This window comes from Harpegnathos saltator, unplaced genomic scaffold (genome assembly GCF_003227715.2).
Source record: "Harpegnathos saltator strain DR-91 unplaced genomic scaffold, Hsal_v8.6 scaffold1, whole genome shotgun sequence".
In the NCBI taxonomy this organism is placed as follows: Eukaryota; Metazoa; Arthropoda; class Insecta; order Hymenoptera; family Formicidae; genus Harpegnathos; species Harpegnathos saltator.
This window is the reverse complement of record NW_020229872.1, coordinates 523,029-539,991: the sequence shown is the minus strand read 5'-3', so window position 1 is coordinate 539,991 and position 16,963 is coordinate 523,029. Positions and strand designations below refer to the sequence as shown.

General features: G+C 53.8%; 1 protein-coding gene across 3 annotated transcripts in view; it reads right to left on the bottom strand.

Moving 5' to 3' along the window:
• The window catches only part of Drgx (Dorsal root ganglia homeobox), a 56,280-nt gene that overhangs the window by 10,268 nt on the left and 29,049 nt on the right, over positions 1-16,963 (bottom strand). For 2 of the 3 annotated variants that reach the window (XM_025300543.1, XM_025300481.1), the window contains exons 2-3: positions 10,265-10,514; positions 3,286-3,491 (exon numbers count right to left, since the gene is read on the bottom strand). In XM_025300543.1, coding sequence (XP_025156328.1) covers positions 3,286-3,491; positions 10,265-10,349 — 291 coding nt within the window. In that variant the 5' untranslated portion in view covers positions 10,350-10,514. Of the gene's footprint in view, positions 1-3,285; positions 3,492-10,264; positions 10,515-16,963 lie in introns of those variants that run through there. The other variant, XM_025300456.1, reaches the window with a different exon arrangement.

Here is a 16,963-nt window from a genome sequence, read left to right as displayed (position 1 = left end):
CGAACCCTTCTTCAGGCCTCCTTCTCCCCGCACTGCCTCCCTCTCGGTCCGCCGGTTCCCCTCTAGGAGGTTCTAATTGGAGCAGGAGAAGAGGACGGGCGCTACATAAACGCGCCTATTTGTCCATTATTCCAGATTCCCTTTGTCTTCGCTAATGAAACAATGAGTCTGCGCCGTAATTGCGTCACAGCCAGACCAACCGGTCGCCCCACCCCCCTCCCGTCCCTCCTGCCAACTGACTATTTCTCCCGCCGCCGCCGCCGCCGCCGCCACCGTTGTCGCCGTTGTCTCCGTCGTCGTCGTCGTCGTCGTCGTCGTCGTCGTCATTCGCCTCTTCGCTTTCCTCCCTTCTGTGTCTTTCATTGTTGTTGTATGTACATACTGTCTCGTAAAGAGAAAGAGAGAGAGAGAGAGAGGGGGAGGAGGAGGAAGAAAGAGAGGGAAAAGAGAGAGAGAGAGAGAGAGAGACGCCGTGCGCTCAGTCTCCTCCTCCTCCTCCTCCTCCTCCTTCTCCTCCTCCTCCTCCTCCTCCTCCTCCTCCTCCTCCTCCTCTTCCTCCACCTCTCTCGTAATCCGCACAATGCACGCCAGGCTGCCTCCCGGACTCTCTGTGATCGAGGATCCTTCGCGAAAGTCCAGACATTAACGACGAGAGCGGAAGAGAGAGGGGGGAAGAGGGTGGAAAAGCGTCGGGGTTTGCGCGCGACTGTTCCGGGCGTTTGGCGAAGTGCGCGACTGGCAGGTGCGACGTCGGATTGAGTTCTCCGTGCGGCTCTTCAAATTAAACGAGCCGGACGCGAGAGCGAGCAAGTGCGACGTCGTCCCTTACGAAGGGACGCTCAGCAGGTCGAATGTCGTGACGGTCCATCCGGATGGAGCTGCGCTACTATCGCGTCCCATTAAGATTTGAGACTCATTAAGTTACATGTACTCGACGCCGCGGCGCAATCGACGCAGAATCTAATTAATTGTCAACAAGAGCGAAAAAAGAGCCTTCCGGCAGTCCGACTTTCCTTTTGTTCGGACTCGCAGACTCGGTACTCGTTTTGTTTCCGACAAACTGCATTTGGGGAATTATTTGGGTTACATAGTCAGCGGAGAGCTAACGAAACGAGACGAGCAGTGCAAATATTTGCGAGAGATATAGCGTACTCTTATTTGCCGTACTCTTAATAATCCAGTTTCCGCTCGAGCTTTTCGGCAACGTTGACAAACGGAACTGGCGCGTGGCGATTAAATAAACGGGAAGTATAATAGGACAAATTCTAATGGGGCAAACGACATAATCGTTCGCGGTGTACGAATGCAGCACTCTCATCACCGAATTGTTGTTACATGCTCCTGCTTGACACGCTCTGGAGGAATTTTATTTCACCAGCTTGCCGACGGCGATGGAGATGCCAATCCTCATATCGCTCATCCTGCGTCGTCGTTTCACCACCGAACCACGTGCTGCTTCTTTTTGCGGGACGTGCGCAAAGGAAAGCAAATCGGCGCGTCGCCACTCATCGATTACGATCGGCGTTCGATCCGTTCGGAAATCCAACGGAGATGCGCGGCAAAGTCGCGGCGGCGGCCGCGAGAAATCAAAAAGCCGCCATTGGTAACCAGATATCCTGCAGATGTTCCGACAGGATTTTAGGCGGGAATCGCTGTTGCTGCAGGGATTCTCAGCGCGAATTACAGCGGCGCGCGAGTAAATACGGCCGTGAGGACGGTAGCCAGGAGTACAAAGTAATCCCGGAGATTACCGGCTTACTCTGTCAGAAGATTACGTCAGGTCGAGGGTGTCAGCGCGCCCCTTGGGGTCCGGGGGCCTTCCACCTCTACCCTCCTCACCCTACCATCCGCCCTCTGCCCGGCCGCCCTTTCCGATCTACTCCCCTCTGTACACACTCTTGCTCTTACAGGCAACGTTACGCTACCACGCGTGGCCAGACAATCGATCACCGCCGCGACTCTTTCGCAGATTTTGCCCTCTTTTGTTCACTCATTTTTATTCACAATCACCGCCGCCGCCGCCACCGCCGCCGCCGCCGCCGTCGGCGCCGCGCGCGGAGTTGATTGATTCCGCGCCGGCCGAAATCTGCAGCAGTTCTTCGCGCGCACGCGGCGCGCTATTTTCACGGTCAAAATATAAATAATACGCTTTGCGCGTTCTCTAAATATTATAAACCCGGGCGGATAATTGGACGAGCACAGGAGCGGCAGCGACAAAAGTGGGCGGCAGAAGCTAAAAGCGGAAACGATATCTCGGTAATTTCGTTGAAATTCTGCTTCGGATCGCGGAATCCGGTTTGCGCGCATTTCCGCGAAATAATCATTTTGATACTAATGGAGATTAATTATGAAGGCGGCTCTAATACGTTCTCTATTGTGTGCGTCCTGCGAGAACACATCACGCGGGGGAAAAACACGCGTTGGGCGCGTTGAAAAATACTCTCGGAATTTGCCGTAATACTTGACGCTTGACGGGAGCGAGCGAGGAAAAAGGAAACGGAAAAAAAAAAAAAGATAAACAAGAAAGAGAGAAAAAAAGAACAAGGGGAGAGAGAGAAAAGGAGGAAAAACAGATGTTACCGGGTTGCCGCGCGTAATTTTCTCATCGTATTAAAACGCGGAATCCAATCTCAATGCACTGAGACGCATTAAAAGATTAAGGCCGGCGCTGCCAATGCCGCGCGGACGCGGGCATGCGAACGTTCTCTGAAGTTTTAATGCACGTGCTTTCACGTTATCGAATAAACGTGATTATACACAACGTGATTAGCATACTTTCGAGAGTACTCCGTTTTAATATATCCTTAAATATAATGCCCTCGCTCGCTCTCTCTCTCTCTCTCTCTCTCTCTCTCTCTCTCTCTCTCTCTCTCTTTCTCTCTCTCTCTCTCTCTCTCTCTCTCTCTCTCTCTCTCTCTCTCTCTCTCGTTCTCCGCGCGAACGCGTTGCTCCTCTCTGCAAATTTATTCGAGTCCGCCTTGCGCTCTATAATAAATCTTTTTATAATTTAACGAGATTACAAACCCATTGTGTCGGATTATAGTAAGCTACTTCGCGCGAAGGCAACGCTGAAAGCAAAGTAAGAGCGAACGAGAAAGGAAGGATGTCGTTATTAATAACAATTAAGATTAACGCGTAATCTCGGCCGCGGAATAGCCGCGAACTCTCCTAGGGATGCGACTCGAGACGATTCGAGGAGACTCGAGGCGATCGGCTCGCTCCTAATCGAATCGGCCCGATTCGAAGCGGACAAACGAATCGTCGCGTATCGCAATTGGCGCTCACCTGAACTCTGGCCTCCGTGAGATTAATCTTCATCGCCAGATCTTCTCGCGTGAAGACGTCCGGGTAGTGAGTCTGCGCGAAGGCGGACTCGAGCTCCTCCAATTGCTGCAGAGTGAAAGTCGTCCTGTTCCGCCGTTGTTTCCTCCTCACGAAGGAATCCTCGCCGACTCCGTGCAGTGCCGGGTGATAGGCGGAGTAGCTGGTGTCTGCAACGGAAGAAGCCGAAGAGGGATGAACAGTGGTCGTTTCCGCTTCTGTCGAGTGTGTATCGAAGATCGTTCGCGGGTCGCTCCGTGAAAAGTGATCGCGGTAACGCTCGTGACAATCGGCCGGTGTCGCCAAGTACCGCCACGCCCCGCCGCGCCGCGCCGTGCAAATCTTGAAACCAAATTCCTAATTTCTATCCGACTCGAGCGGAATTCAATTCAGAGCAAACTCCATTGATCGAATAACAAATTCAATTCCGAAAGTTCCGGGCTGCTTAACGGCTCCGTGTCGAACGGCTCGTTGATCAATCAACAACAATGTAATTGGTAATTCAGTCATCGAAAATATGCGGGATAAATGAGTATGATTTGAGAGAGACGTGTATCTTCCAACAGAGTTTTTATCAGCTCTTGAATTGCGACGAATGATCGAACGAGACACGGCGGCACAATAATTGCCGGTGTGACAATTGCTGGCCGTCATAGACACGTTGATCCGGAAGAATCGGTCGGGGAAATTGCCTCGACCCGCGAAATCGCACGGCGAAATAGCGCGAAGTTTCGTCTTTTAATTCTCGACAAATTCGAATTCGCTAAGTACCGCGCGCGGAACTTGCTTCGGCACTCCGCATATTTGACTGTGCTTCACTAGGGAGTCTGAGGGAGTCGAGTTTGAGAAACTCGATAACTTCGGAAAACTTCCGTGTTACTGACAATCTCGCGGAATTTTCAAATTTATACGCGTGAGTAAGCGTTATCGCACGAAGCAAAGTGATCAACGTCGTTAAACAGCAGCTTTCTTCGAGTCGATGGCTCGCGTTATCGGCTCGCTAGCGCGCGAGTAAATCCGTCGGTTGCGCGCTCAAAGTGAGAAAAAGGAAGCTCGCATACTCGAGGTTCTCGTCGTAATCCGGCGCCGATTTGAACGAAAATGCCATCGCCCGCGATCCGCTCGATCAGCGATTCGACTTTGTCCCGCTTGTTCGCGCTCCGTTGCGATCTCAAAACGCGCGCGCGCGCGCGCACGCACGCACACACGCGAGGCTCTTTCTCCCCCTGTCCCGCGGCTGCAATTACGCGATCGGTGGGCCGCGTTAATTAAAAATGTTCACGAAAGCGTACTCGGCTCCGATCGCTCGCTCGCACGCACCTGCGCGAGGCATCGAAAAGTGAAACGCCGATATCAAGGCATATCGGTCGGCTACGCGCGCGCGCACACACAACGACGAGACACGCGAGGTGGGAGCAGACGTTACGAAAGCCCGGAAACGCTCATCAATGATGCAGAGCAATCAGCGCAATTAATTACCGCGGCGCTAAGCCGGAGCTTAGCGAAAAACACAAATTAATTTCCTAAGCTCATAAAAATTCATGCCACTCTCTCTCCGCCGCCCGACCGCCGGCTCTCTATCTCTGTCTATTCGTCCCTCTCTCACTCTCTCTCTCTCTCCCTCTCTCTCTCTCTCTCTCTCTCTCTCTTTCTCTCTCTCTCTTTCCCTCCCTGCCTCTCTTGTTCACGCAATGTCTCTTGCTCCCTCTCTTTCTCTGTCCCTTTCTCTTTCTCTCTCGCACCCTTTCTCCCTCTTTTGTCCTCCCGAGAGAGAACGATAACGGTGACGGAGGGAAAGCGAGACGGAGTGATCGAGAGAGAGAGAGAGAGAGAGGGAGGGGAGGGAGGGAGAGAAGGAGAAAGAGAGAGAGAGAGAGAGAGAGAGAGAAACGACGGACGTTGCACTGTGGTTTTGTGCCATCAACTGCAACCGATGCATCCGTATAGTTGCATCCATATAGTTGCATCCATAGGGACGCATCGAGACTTAGTCGACGATGCCACTGAATTTTCATAACTGTCGCGGACGCAATTATACCGTTGGACGAGCGCGCGGTTCTCTCTTTCTCCTCTCTCTCTCTCTCTCTCTCTCTCTCTCTCTCTCTCTCTCTCTCTCTCTCTCTCTCTCTCTCTCTCTCTCCCCCCCTCCCCTTTCTCTCTTTCTCGTTCTCGCGGCCACGGTCAGGTACTACGAGATCCGCCGTATCGTTTGCAAAATTAATATTAACGGGGATTCGCGAGGATTTGCGCTCTAAGCCGCACGCGAAAATAAACGCCCGAGTCCCCCGATCCGTCCGCTGATATTTTATCAGCGCGTCTAACGACGTTGCCGCCGACTCGCGCGAGAGGGAGCGGCAGGGAGGGAGAGAGAGCGCCGCGCAAACTTCGGTCTCCGGTTGCGATTATCGCGCGCGCGGATTTGCAGTGAGCGCTTCCTGCGCGAAGTATGGGCCTTTCACATGAAATATACACTTCTGCTTCTTCCTCGGTTCTCGGGAAGCAGCGCGTCCGGCGCTGCGGCGGCCGAGGACTTTGAGTTCCGTCTCTCCGTGATCCGATAATGCGGTGTCAGCGTGATCGCATTTTGCAATTTTCATCCGCCAAATTGCGGCGAATCGACCAAAGCTGTACGCTTTCGATTGCACGGGGTGAACTTTTTCAAGCAAGTACCCGTCGGATTCCTCTGAACAAAGTGCCACTCGAGAAATCACGCGAAGACGACTGGTTGTTTACTGGCTGTACAAAGTGCATTCTCTCTCGCTCTGAATCGTCAGGCAAATATTTTTATTCGGCGTTGCAGGATGAATCCGACGTATCCCATCGGCCGGTAAACGAGTGCACTCTAATCGATAGAGATGTGCTCGAGTGCGAATGAAGAATCTACTTTGGCGTTGAATCAAGTTCAATGTTCATTCTTCATTTCAAATGGCAGCGTCTGGACTATCGCCTCCCGCGCTTTCGCTGGGATTTCACTCGGAGCGATTTAATTTCTCATCGACTGGCTGCTTGTGCGCCACGCGTGATATCGAGTTTCACGGCGAGGCCGGATTCGGCAATAACGACGCAGTCGCGTCGCGCGAGGGTTATTCTCTCATTTCTCAGCGTATCGGTAAGCAACGAGCGGGGCGTTATTGTCGGCCGGGAAAGGGGGAGAGGAAGAGAAAGAGGAAGAGAATGAGAACGAAGGTGGAGAGAAGAGCGAATCGGGCGACGACCGCGGCGGCTAAATAAATTTGCCGGTGCCCCAAACTGAAATCCACTCAAGATCTTAGATTAGAGTCTGGCCGAGGTAAAGCCCGGATCCAGACAACTCGTACAACTCATCGAGAGTCGGTCTGATCCAATTTATTAGTACATCCCGGCTGCGGCAGCAAGATAGAGAGAGAGAGAGAGAGAGGGAGAGAGAGAGAGAGAGAGGAAGAGAGAAATAAAGAAACACCAGGACTCCGCTGGGCGACCTTTGCGCTCAGGACGCGCGCGAGCACGACTTCTTTTCACGACACGCTTCGTCGTTGTGACGTGCGCTTTGTTTAGCTGACAACAGAAAAGCACAAAGGAGGGCGAGCGCGACCGATCTCTCTGTTTTGAGTGCGTGCATGCGCGCGCGCGGGGAGGGGGCGGGTGAGCAGAGTGACGTTAATACGCGCGTGTCAACTACTAACGAAACGTAAAATCGCGCGTTGGACGCGCGCGACCACCGACGTGCGCGTTCAGCCGCGTCGTGTTTTCCCTGGGATTTGAAAGTCGGATTTAATGAACGCTTCCGCGAGCAGTTAATTGCCGAAATTGTCGGATCTCGATCGTCGCGCTTAATTCTCGCGCGTGAGAGCTGCCTCTTCGTGGCGGCTGTCAATTTGCGCGTGGAATGCTTCGGATATATTTCCCTGATATTTTGGGACGCTCGGGCGCGCGTCCAAGTGGCCGATTTTTATTTGGAAAATATTTCGCATTTATTTCGGGAGCAATGTTATTCCTTCAAAAAGATATACGCGCGGGAGGTATCCGGCAGATTTCACTTTATTGCGCATATTGAAGGATATTTCTCTGCTAATGAAGATTATTATTATTATTATTATTATTATTATTATTGCGGAGGGAGTATTCGATTGCAGCCTTATTTTGATATTTTTATACGCGGACGGACGAGGGGGGAATGCATTTATGTAAAGAAAAAATGTGATTCCGTAAAAAAAAAAAAATGTTTAATGGACTTTTCAATTTTTTTCATTCGAAAATAAATTTCTCGTGTAAAAATAGCGGGCTCGTACCATCGCTATATGTATCGCTTAATTCCTACTTAAATTTCTGACATCGATTTCGCGTCAAGTCGCTTTTTCCGCTCCCTTCCGCCCGCCTCCCCCTCCCCCCCACGCCTCTCTGTCACCTCTTCCCCTCCGTACATTTTCACATGCGCGTAATTTAAACGCGGTGTGCCGGGGGTTGTGGAGGGGAGACGATTCAAAATTATTTTAAACGCGCGTCACGCCGCCGCATGATCGCTCGTATCCGTTGCACTCCGCGGCTCGGCTCCGTCGGCGGCGGCGGCGGCGGCGGCGACGGGATTGCGCGGCGCGGCGCGGCGGGGGGAGCGACGCGCCACGGTACCCGTGGAAAAACTACACGTAGAACGAAATCTAATGACACCCCGACCGTTACTAATGACACTAACGAGGTAGTTAGATGTTAGAGCGAATGTCGGTGGGTCTGGACCGTGGGCCGAGTGAACCCACTTACCGACTTATCACGTAGTTACCTAATCTGTTTATCCCAACGGGGGGAGGGGGCGGCCGAGGGGAAGGCCCACGGCTACGAGCCGGGGCCGGGGGGAGTCGTCGGTGGAGACGGGGACGGCGCGGGGGCAATCGGGAGCTGGAAGGGTGCCCGGACGTCCCTGAGGACGCTCGTTCTCCGAGCCGCCCCCGGACCTCCCCGCCGCCGCCGCTGCCTCCGCCACGACGCCCCGTTCGATCATCTACCGGACTGCCTCCCACATTGATGAGCCTCAATGGGCGTTGTATTTTAAAGAGAATAAAGAGAACAGCGCGTCCGCGACTGCTCTCTCGCGCTTCCCACGTTCTGGGATTCATCGCGGATCGCGCGCGCGCGCGCGCGCGTTCCAGCGCGGCGGTGGCGGCGGCGGCGCACTTTCCGCCGCCGCGTGTCCTCGGGGTTGCGAGGACGATGCCAATGAGAGTGCACGTGGCAATTAACGCTGAACGTGAGTATCGACGAGCGATGTGCCACACTGTGCTGTGTTTCATTAAAGCATACTTTCCATGTAATTTCTTACCTTATCTATATTCTCCGCTTAATCGTGTAATTAAATGCATTGGAACGAGAGGAAAAATCGAGAGAGATCCTTGCATCTCAAGTTATATTTATTTACCGTCGACTAAACTTTAATCGGATCACCACGCCGAATCATCACGCCGCTCAAGGCGACTCGAACTTTGCGAAAATTTATTCAACTTTGCTCGAGGAATTAAAGAGAACCGAGAGGCTGAAATTAGGAAAGGTGACGCACGCACAAGCGACTGGAAAATTAGCGTTTACCGACAAACTAATCGCAGCTGGATTAACGTTCATTGCATCGGCAACAAAGAGAAATTAAATCGGGCGTAACAACGTTCACCCCCGTGTCCTTTCCACCCTTTCGAGCCGAGGTCGCGGAAGCGACCGTGGTCGCGGTCGTCGTCGTATCGTGGATCGTCATACGCGCGACGCCTTAACGATGAATCTCGCGTCCGCGTTTCCGCGATTAAGCGCGCCGCTTAATCGCGGAAACTCGCGCGCTGTGCGAGTCAAGTCCCGCGGTCTGACGGATCGCGTCGTTATACGCGAGCGAAATTCGTCCGCGGGAATGGAATACGACTTGGAAAACGATCGGTGAATAGGCAAACTGCCGTCAAAGTTCTGGGTAGCAGCGAGTCTCCGGCACTGCCGGCGGGACGCGGTTTAACTGGAAGTTGGCTCCAAGTGCAAATTAAGTTTAGCGGCCGTCCAGTTTGTAGCGTCCACTTTGCGTAACTCGGTCTAGTCGGTAATGTAACTTCATCGATGTGTTCCGCTAGAGCAAGTGCCGGCACAATCAGTCCGCCCTCCTCGCCCTCCCTCCCGCCGGCCTTTCCCTCCTCCTCTATGTACCACTCGCGCCCGACTTCTCGCTCTTTCTCCGCGTCTCCCGATCGTGCGCGAGCGCGTCCTTCCTTTTCCAACTGCGCGATTTCTTCCCGAGCTCGCTCGCATTGTTACGTCGCGTTGTTGCGCGGAAATTATCTTGAAAACCGTGACTTGAGGGAGAAGGAGGGAGGGAGGGGGAGAGAGAGAGAGAGAGAGAGAGAAAGAGAGAGAGAAAAAGAAGAAGGTTAATATCGATTGCTTCAGAGAGCGAGGAGGCGTCGTCGGTTCGAGATTGAAAAAGTTAAGCCCACGCGAGCGGAGAAATGAAGATTTCGCGGGGGATTCCGTTGACGCGTTGATGCGCACACGTTTGCACTTCTCCACGCGTTGTCCGTTCCTCTATTAAAGTTTCCCGCGGAGGTCTCGCGACGCGCGATTCTCTTCGACTGCACGACTCTTCGACCGAGCGTCGTGCAATATTAATCCCGCAAAAGTCATCGTTTCGTCGCTCGGCCCGGCGACTCTTCGGGGGAAACCGAGACTCTGCGAGTCTGGGAATCCCGCGCGTCGCGTTTCACCAAAGTCAAATCGCGCGATTTTACACACACATAAATACACATACACACACACACACACGAGGTACGCTCTTTCTCCTTTACGAAGTGTATCAATTGAGACATTCGATTCGCCAAGAGGTCGACGAGGGACCACGAGGGTTGCGGAGTGACGGGAGGGGGGGAGGGGGGGGCCAACGGGTGAAGGAGCTCGAGGTAGAAATATCGGCGCTCGCGGCCGCGGGAGGAAGAATCGAATTTTTACTTACAGGGGTGCGTCGGGGCGAAAGGATACTCCAGGGACGGCGGTAATCGCGGCGCCGGGAGGCCCGGGGGGCAGTGGTAGCAGAACATGCCTCCGGCCCTGGCCACCGCGCCGCCCCCCGGCCCGCCACCCCCTCCCGCACCGGTCGGCACCTGCGGTTGACTCGACGACTGTTGTTGCTGTTGCTGCTGCTGTTGCTGATGATGCTGGTGGTGGTGGTTATTGTTCGGCTGGTGGGCGTGGACCGAGCCAATCTGCAACAACCGCACACACGTGCGCCGTTTGATTTTATGATCTTGTCCGCGGTGAAAAATGGAAGATGGATAGATGGATAGACGGATAGATATAGATAGAGAGAAAAAATAGAGAGAGAAGGATCGCCGCGATCAGCGCTTTTTTCAGCGATCGACGCACAGCGCTCTTTCCCCGCGCGCGCGCGCGCGCAAACGGAAATGGGAAATTCGGTATCTTCTGGCGCTGCGGAAAATAAGACATCTTTTTCAGCGGACAACCGTCGACGAACTCGACGAATCAGACGGCTGATGGTTGAATCAGACACGCTTCCAGTCTCGCGTTCTCCAACATCCCCGTCCCTTCCGGGCACCGGTGAAATTTTTCCACCGAGCGATACCCGAGTGCTATCGCGACAGTCCCTCCGTCTCACCCCTCCTGCCGCTGCCCGCCCCCTGTCCATCGGTAAGCAGGGAGAGCATCGAAGCCACTTCCGATTTCGTCGAGCTCACGGCGACGCGCGGATTTTCGAAAGCGGGGTGAAACCTGATTAAGAGGGAGCGCGACAGCGGCGTGCTGCAGGCTGGGTGGTTACGAGGGGGTGGGAGGCGTGGAGGGGTACGGATGGGTGGCCGATTACGCCAATCCCCATTAGAGGGATTGTAAACTCGCGTAAATAAATAATGTATGTATCGGCGAGAGAGGAGCCGGCACGGGGTGAAAGAGAGAGGGAGGGGGAGAGAGAGAGAGAGAGAGAGAGAGAGAGAGAGGGAGAGAGAGAGGGAGGGAGAGAGAGAGAGAGAGAGAGAGTGAGAGCGAGCGACGCGGCGTATAGAGGGCTCTTTGCCTAAGCAGGCATCGGTCGTGGAACTTAATAAACGGCGGAGTTATCAATTTATAATGGGTCGGCATGTCGCGCATGCTCGTGCCTACGGGGCCCGCCGCCCGTCGTTTCTCTCGTTATATAACGGCGTGCACGCGAGTGGCTTTAGAGAACCGATGTACACTAACTATACCCGGTATCTCGACTCTCTCTCTCTCTCTCTCTCCCCCTCTCTGCCTTCCTCCCTCGCTCGCTCGCTCGCTCGCTCGCTCGTTCGTTCTGTCTATCCTTCTCTTTGCTCGTCCCCCGATCTCGCCCTCCCCCCTTATATCTCTATGCGTTTCTATGTGGCTGTTTATCTCGCTCGCTCCATCACGGCGTCTCCCCTTCGTCTCCCTCTCCGTCTATCCGCCGGTGCTACACTATGTCTCTCCCTCCTCTCTTTGCGGCTCCGGTACGAAGGGACAAATTGAATTTTAGATCATGGCGTGTTCCTGTGGGGTCCGCGGATAGAGAGGGACACAGAGAGAGAGAGAGAGAGAGAGAGAGAGAGAGAGAGAGAGAGAGAGAGAGAGAGAGGGAGAGAGGAAGCGAGCGAGCAGGAGGGAGAGAGAGAGAGAGAGAGAGAGAGAGAGAGAGAGAAGTGCAGAGGCGGACGTCGAGATGATACTAATTGAAATTTGAAATTGATATTAGCGAATTATTACCCCTCCCGTCGTTCTGCTTGGCCCAACGCAATTACGCCCGCGTGTCGGGTATCAAAAGTAATTGCTGCCAAACTTAACAAAATTCGAGCAATTCGCGTTTCGGCCGTCTGACCTCCGGCGAAAAAGACGCGACGCACGCTGTGCAACACACAGCTCACGCCCCCCCCCCGCTTTCCTTCCTCCCCCTTTTGCTACATCGCGTACACGCTTAAACGCACTTTTTTTGCCAAATTCACTTTCGACGTAACGCTAAATCGCGTTACGTCGCTCCCGCTGGCCGTGGCCACTGCTAGCCGGCCCATAGAAAAATGCACACCCCCTCGATAAAAGCGAATCGAAAGTGTTAATTTTCACGCGTTTACCTGCCACTCGCTCTCTCCCAATCTCTTTGTCTTCATGCGTTCGCGTTAGAAACTGGCCAACTCGCGAAATACGGCCGACGGCGATCGGTCGCCAACGGGAGGCGGAAAAGCGACCGATTGATCGACCTCGCGATCGACGTGATTCGATGAACGGGCAGTCACACTCGAACAGTCGCAACGTATTCATCCTCCCTCCCCTTCCCCCTGTCTATTCACCGCCGTCCCGCTGGCCGTAAATTCGACCGTCGTGGGTGGCGGTGGCCCATTGGTTTTGCGTTTGCAGAGAGTTAGGCGCATAATGACGGGACATACGCAACGACAGAAGGGACGAAATGTAGCGAGGCTAATCCGCGAAGGGGGGATGGCGCGGGGCCCGCGGGTGTCCCGGCGGTACTCGAGAGGTGGCCCCCGCGGGGGCTGCTCGTCGATGCCACCCTCGCGCGCTACCAGCATACGTGCATCCGTCGCCTCCCTTCCCCCCTCCTTCTCACCCTCGGCAAAATAGGGCCGGCATGTGGTCCTAGAGTGTATTTGCGGTGTTCAACCAGCCGGGCGAAATATTATGTGCCAGTGTTTTATTGTGCGATCATCTCCCGACGACGCCCCACTGTGTGCGCGCGCGCGCGCGCGCGCGTTGCGTGCGAGGGCGAAGGGATTGTGGCTTCGAGTGCGGAGCGTGTTTACACATTGGCACACGCCGGCGGATTTGTTACACGCTCGTTACACGTTGGTTTACCGAAGCCGATGAGGGAAGCGGCGGGAGAGCGAGAGAAAGAGAGAGAGGATACGATGATGTTTGAGGTGAAGAGAATGAGGGGTTGAACGGAACAATGCGTTTTTCAGCGTGATTCTTGCTGGTCCGCTTTCAGACAGTTCAGATGGGGTTTGACACTCCGAAATTCCGTAACTGATCCGTGCACAGACGACAGGAGGGGGAAGGAGAAGAGAGGGCTTACTCTCGAGTCTCTGTCTCGTAGTGAAATCGAGCGCGAGTCAAACTTCATCGAGCCGAATTGCATCCACTCGGTGATATTAATGATAATAATAATTATTATTGAATAAGCCTTTAGTGTGTACGGGAAAAGTAATACAGAAAAGTTATACAGAAAAAATATCAGAGATGAAACCAAGAGCGCACTCTGAATTTATCGCGGCGAAATCGCACTCGAAACGAGTGGAGGTTCACTCAAACTCGAGTGACTCGGCAGTCGCTTTACTTCTCGAGTGGAATTTCATTCGGTGAGATTCGGGGAGAGCGGAATTTGAGATGACAAAGGGAAAGTTGCGGCAGACAATAGGCGTTTGCGCGTCGGCGCAATTTTTCTTCATTTCCCACATCGACAAGATTTCATGTCCTATGATTCCTTTAGCAGCGGTCCAAGGGATCCACGACGCGTCGGAGTCGGGTAAATCGCACCGTCGGCTTTCGGATTTTCAAGTACGACGAGCCGGCCGTAACGCACTCGTCTCCGTCCGTTAAACGACGAAAAGCGTCTCGAGTTAGCGTTCCGACGCTAACTACACACGCGTTATGAATTAATGAGAGTTAAACCGGATAGGGGCGTATCGCGCACTCCGGAGAGGCGCACGAAGACACACACACACACACACACACAGACACATACACACATACGCACACAGAAGAGAGGAGCGCGCGCGGTTCGGTTCGGCGCGGCGCGAACAATGCGCGAGTGAGCGGCCGGGTGTCGGATGGCCGGGTGTTTAGATTCCGCGCGTATAACACTACGCTCATTAGAGCGCGGCGCTAATTGCATAATTGGTGCCGGCAATTACGGAGCAAAGCGCGGTGCCGCATCGGGGAGCTCGGCGGCGGTGGCGGCGGCGGCGGCGGCGGCGGCGGCGGCGACGGCGGCGGCTGACGTCAACATCCAATAATTCGGCACGCGACGACAATCGCGCGCGCGCGCGCGCTGCACCGCCACGCCATTGCGCAAATAGCAGGAATCGCAATTAAAAGCGATAATTCTGTAATTAGCTTTCCGTCGCGCGCTCCTCCTCCTCCTCCTCCTCCTCCTCCTCCTCTTCCTCCTCCTCCTCGTCCCTCCGCTCGCGGCCACCCCGTTTGCGCGCTACCATTCCGACGCGACAGATACGCCGCCCTCGATCTCCGCGCGTGCGATACTCAGGGACGCTTGATTTTAATATGGGATTATCGATACCTGCGCGCGCGCTCTCTCGTTTCCGCTATCGAATAAAACGGACATGCATATTTCGTGTTTTCCTCGGGAGCCGATTGTCAGCGACAGATATCTGCGCACTCGCGTGCGTGTATCTTCTAAATTTCTGACGATGCAATCACGCTCAGAGCTGCAGCGAAAATATCGCCGCGCGGGGTCAAAGGTAAAAAGGCAACTCGAGCAAGTGATATGAAGTTAGAATGGGCTCTTGACTCGCTCGGTCGAATGTTTCGATTCAAGTTCGTTTCTCCTGACGAGACGACGGAGTGCAGATCGGACTCGCTCCTCAATTTCGAACAAAACGGACAGGCATTTTTGTCGCGTTGCTCTCGAGAGCGTCGGTACTCAAAGGTACGGCGGTGCCTGCAAATTTTCAACAGCAGAATCTCAGCCGGAGCACGAGTGCGAGCAAATTCACTCGGAGCGATCGCGAAGGTACAGTCGCGCAAAGTCGGGAGTGAACGTGACTCAAGTAAGTAACTCGAAGTTGGAGTGGATTCTTGATCCATTCGAGTGAATGTTCCAGTTGATTAGAGCTAATTTGTTCCAGCGGGACGATAACGAGTGGATCAGATTCACTCTTGAGTTTCGAGCGAATCTATTCAGCCAATGATTCAGAATCCATTTGGTATGAGCGACTCGCTCCTCCCGGCCTGCGAGTGGAATTTCGCTCGAGGAATCTCCGACAACGAACTGGAAAAATACGAGACGATACGCCCGCGGCGGTCATTTCGAAGATAACGATTTCGGGCGATTGTCAATTTTCGCGAGGATATCGCCGAGCAGCAGAGTCTCGGTGATCTCCGGTTCTCCGGCTCTCTCATCGCGAGGAGAGCGCGAGCGTGCGCCGTCAGCGCGGCATCGCGTGCGACGCCGAGCGAGAAATTCGTGGAGCTGCAATTAACCGCGGCCGACGCGCGTCTCATACGTCGGAAAAAACTCCAAACGTCAGAGGAATATCTCTCTCTCTCTCTCTCTCTCTCTCTCTCTCTCTTCTCTTCTCTCTCTCTCTCTCTCTCCGTCTCTCTTACACGCGCGATTAACGAAGATTTCATTAGGGACAATATTGCAGTGGTGGCATCGGCGAGCGCTCGTTGACCGGCGCGGCGGGTCCCGGTTTCTTTATTGGCCGGTCTCGGGGTATAAATTGGAGGGAATTAATTAAGCGGCACAAATTGGATGCAGCGCGTTAGCCCTTATTCGTGGATGACACAATTTAATAAGCATCTTCTAACGTGAAGCGAGAGCCGGAGGGAAAGAGGGACATGGTGAGAGAATTCGAGAAGAAGAAGGAGACAGAGTGAGAAAGACAGGGAGGGGGAGAGAGAGAGAGAGAGAGAGAGAGAGGAGTAGAAGCGATGAGCCCTTTACTCGGAGGCGGAATAAAGAAGAATGCGGGACGAGAACGGCGTCGCATATGAGATGATGGTCCCGGAGTCGTCGAAATTGCGCCTGCTGTCGACTGACAATTTTTCTGTGCGGCACGATGACGCTTCGATTTAATCTGGAACGACTAGACGCCACGGGATACTTGGAAGGCGCTGTATCGAGGTTGTGTGTTTCCCAGCATATTACGTTCGCGCATCCAGAAACACACACACACACGCGCGTGCTTCCGTCTCTCTCTCTCTTTCTCTCTCTCTCTCTCTCTCTCTCTCTCTCTCTCTCTCTCTCTCTCTCTCTCTCTCTCTGTCGCTCTTTCTTGCTTTTGTCCGCGCATCGTTGCCATCAGCGAATCGTCTTCAACGAAACGAACGTTAACGCCCATAGAGCCCATACGTCGATCGTCGCGGGTCAAGAGGGAAGAGCGTGGCCCAGAATGTAATATTGTGTCGTCCACAATATGATTGTACATTGGCTCCTTCGATAATATTACGGCATGAACGGTCGCGCGGGTTAACGGGCCGCATTGCTGTCTCGTCGGAAAGAAATCGAGGACGGAACGAACTGTGGGTAAAATACGCCGCGGCCGCCTTCTCGTCTCGGCGAGAGAGCAATTAGAGGCGAGCGATATATGTACGGGGTGTCCGCGTTTGTTGATAGTTGATCTGTCAATTTTCTTCATTTCTTTTTCTCAATGCGTCAAGCTGTGTCAGTGTGTGTGCATTATGGAAATCGCTGAGATTTCACCACCAGCGAGAGATTGTCGCGCGCTCTCACCGCGTCAAACCGATCCGACGCTGACATCTCATGTAGGTGATTTTGTCCGTCGAAAATCAATTCCGGGTATTCTTGTAATTGACTCTCAAATTGGATCTCCGCTCCGCTGCAAATGAGCGAGCGAGAGCGAGAGCGAGAGCGAGAGAGAGAGAGAGAGACCTCGCGAGCTTCTGCCAATTTCAACGGATTTTCCAAGGTTTTCATCGGAGGATTTCCCGCGTT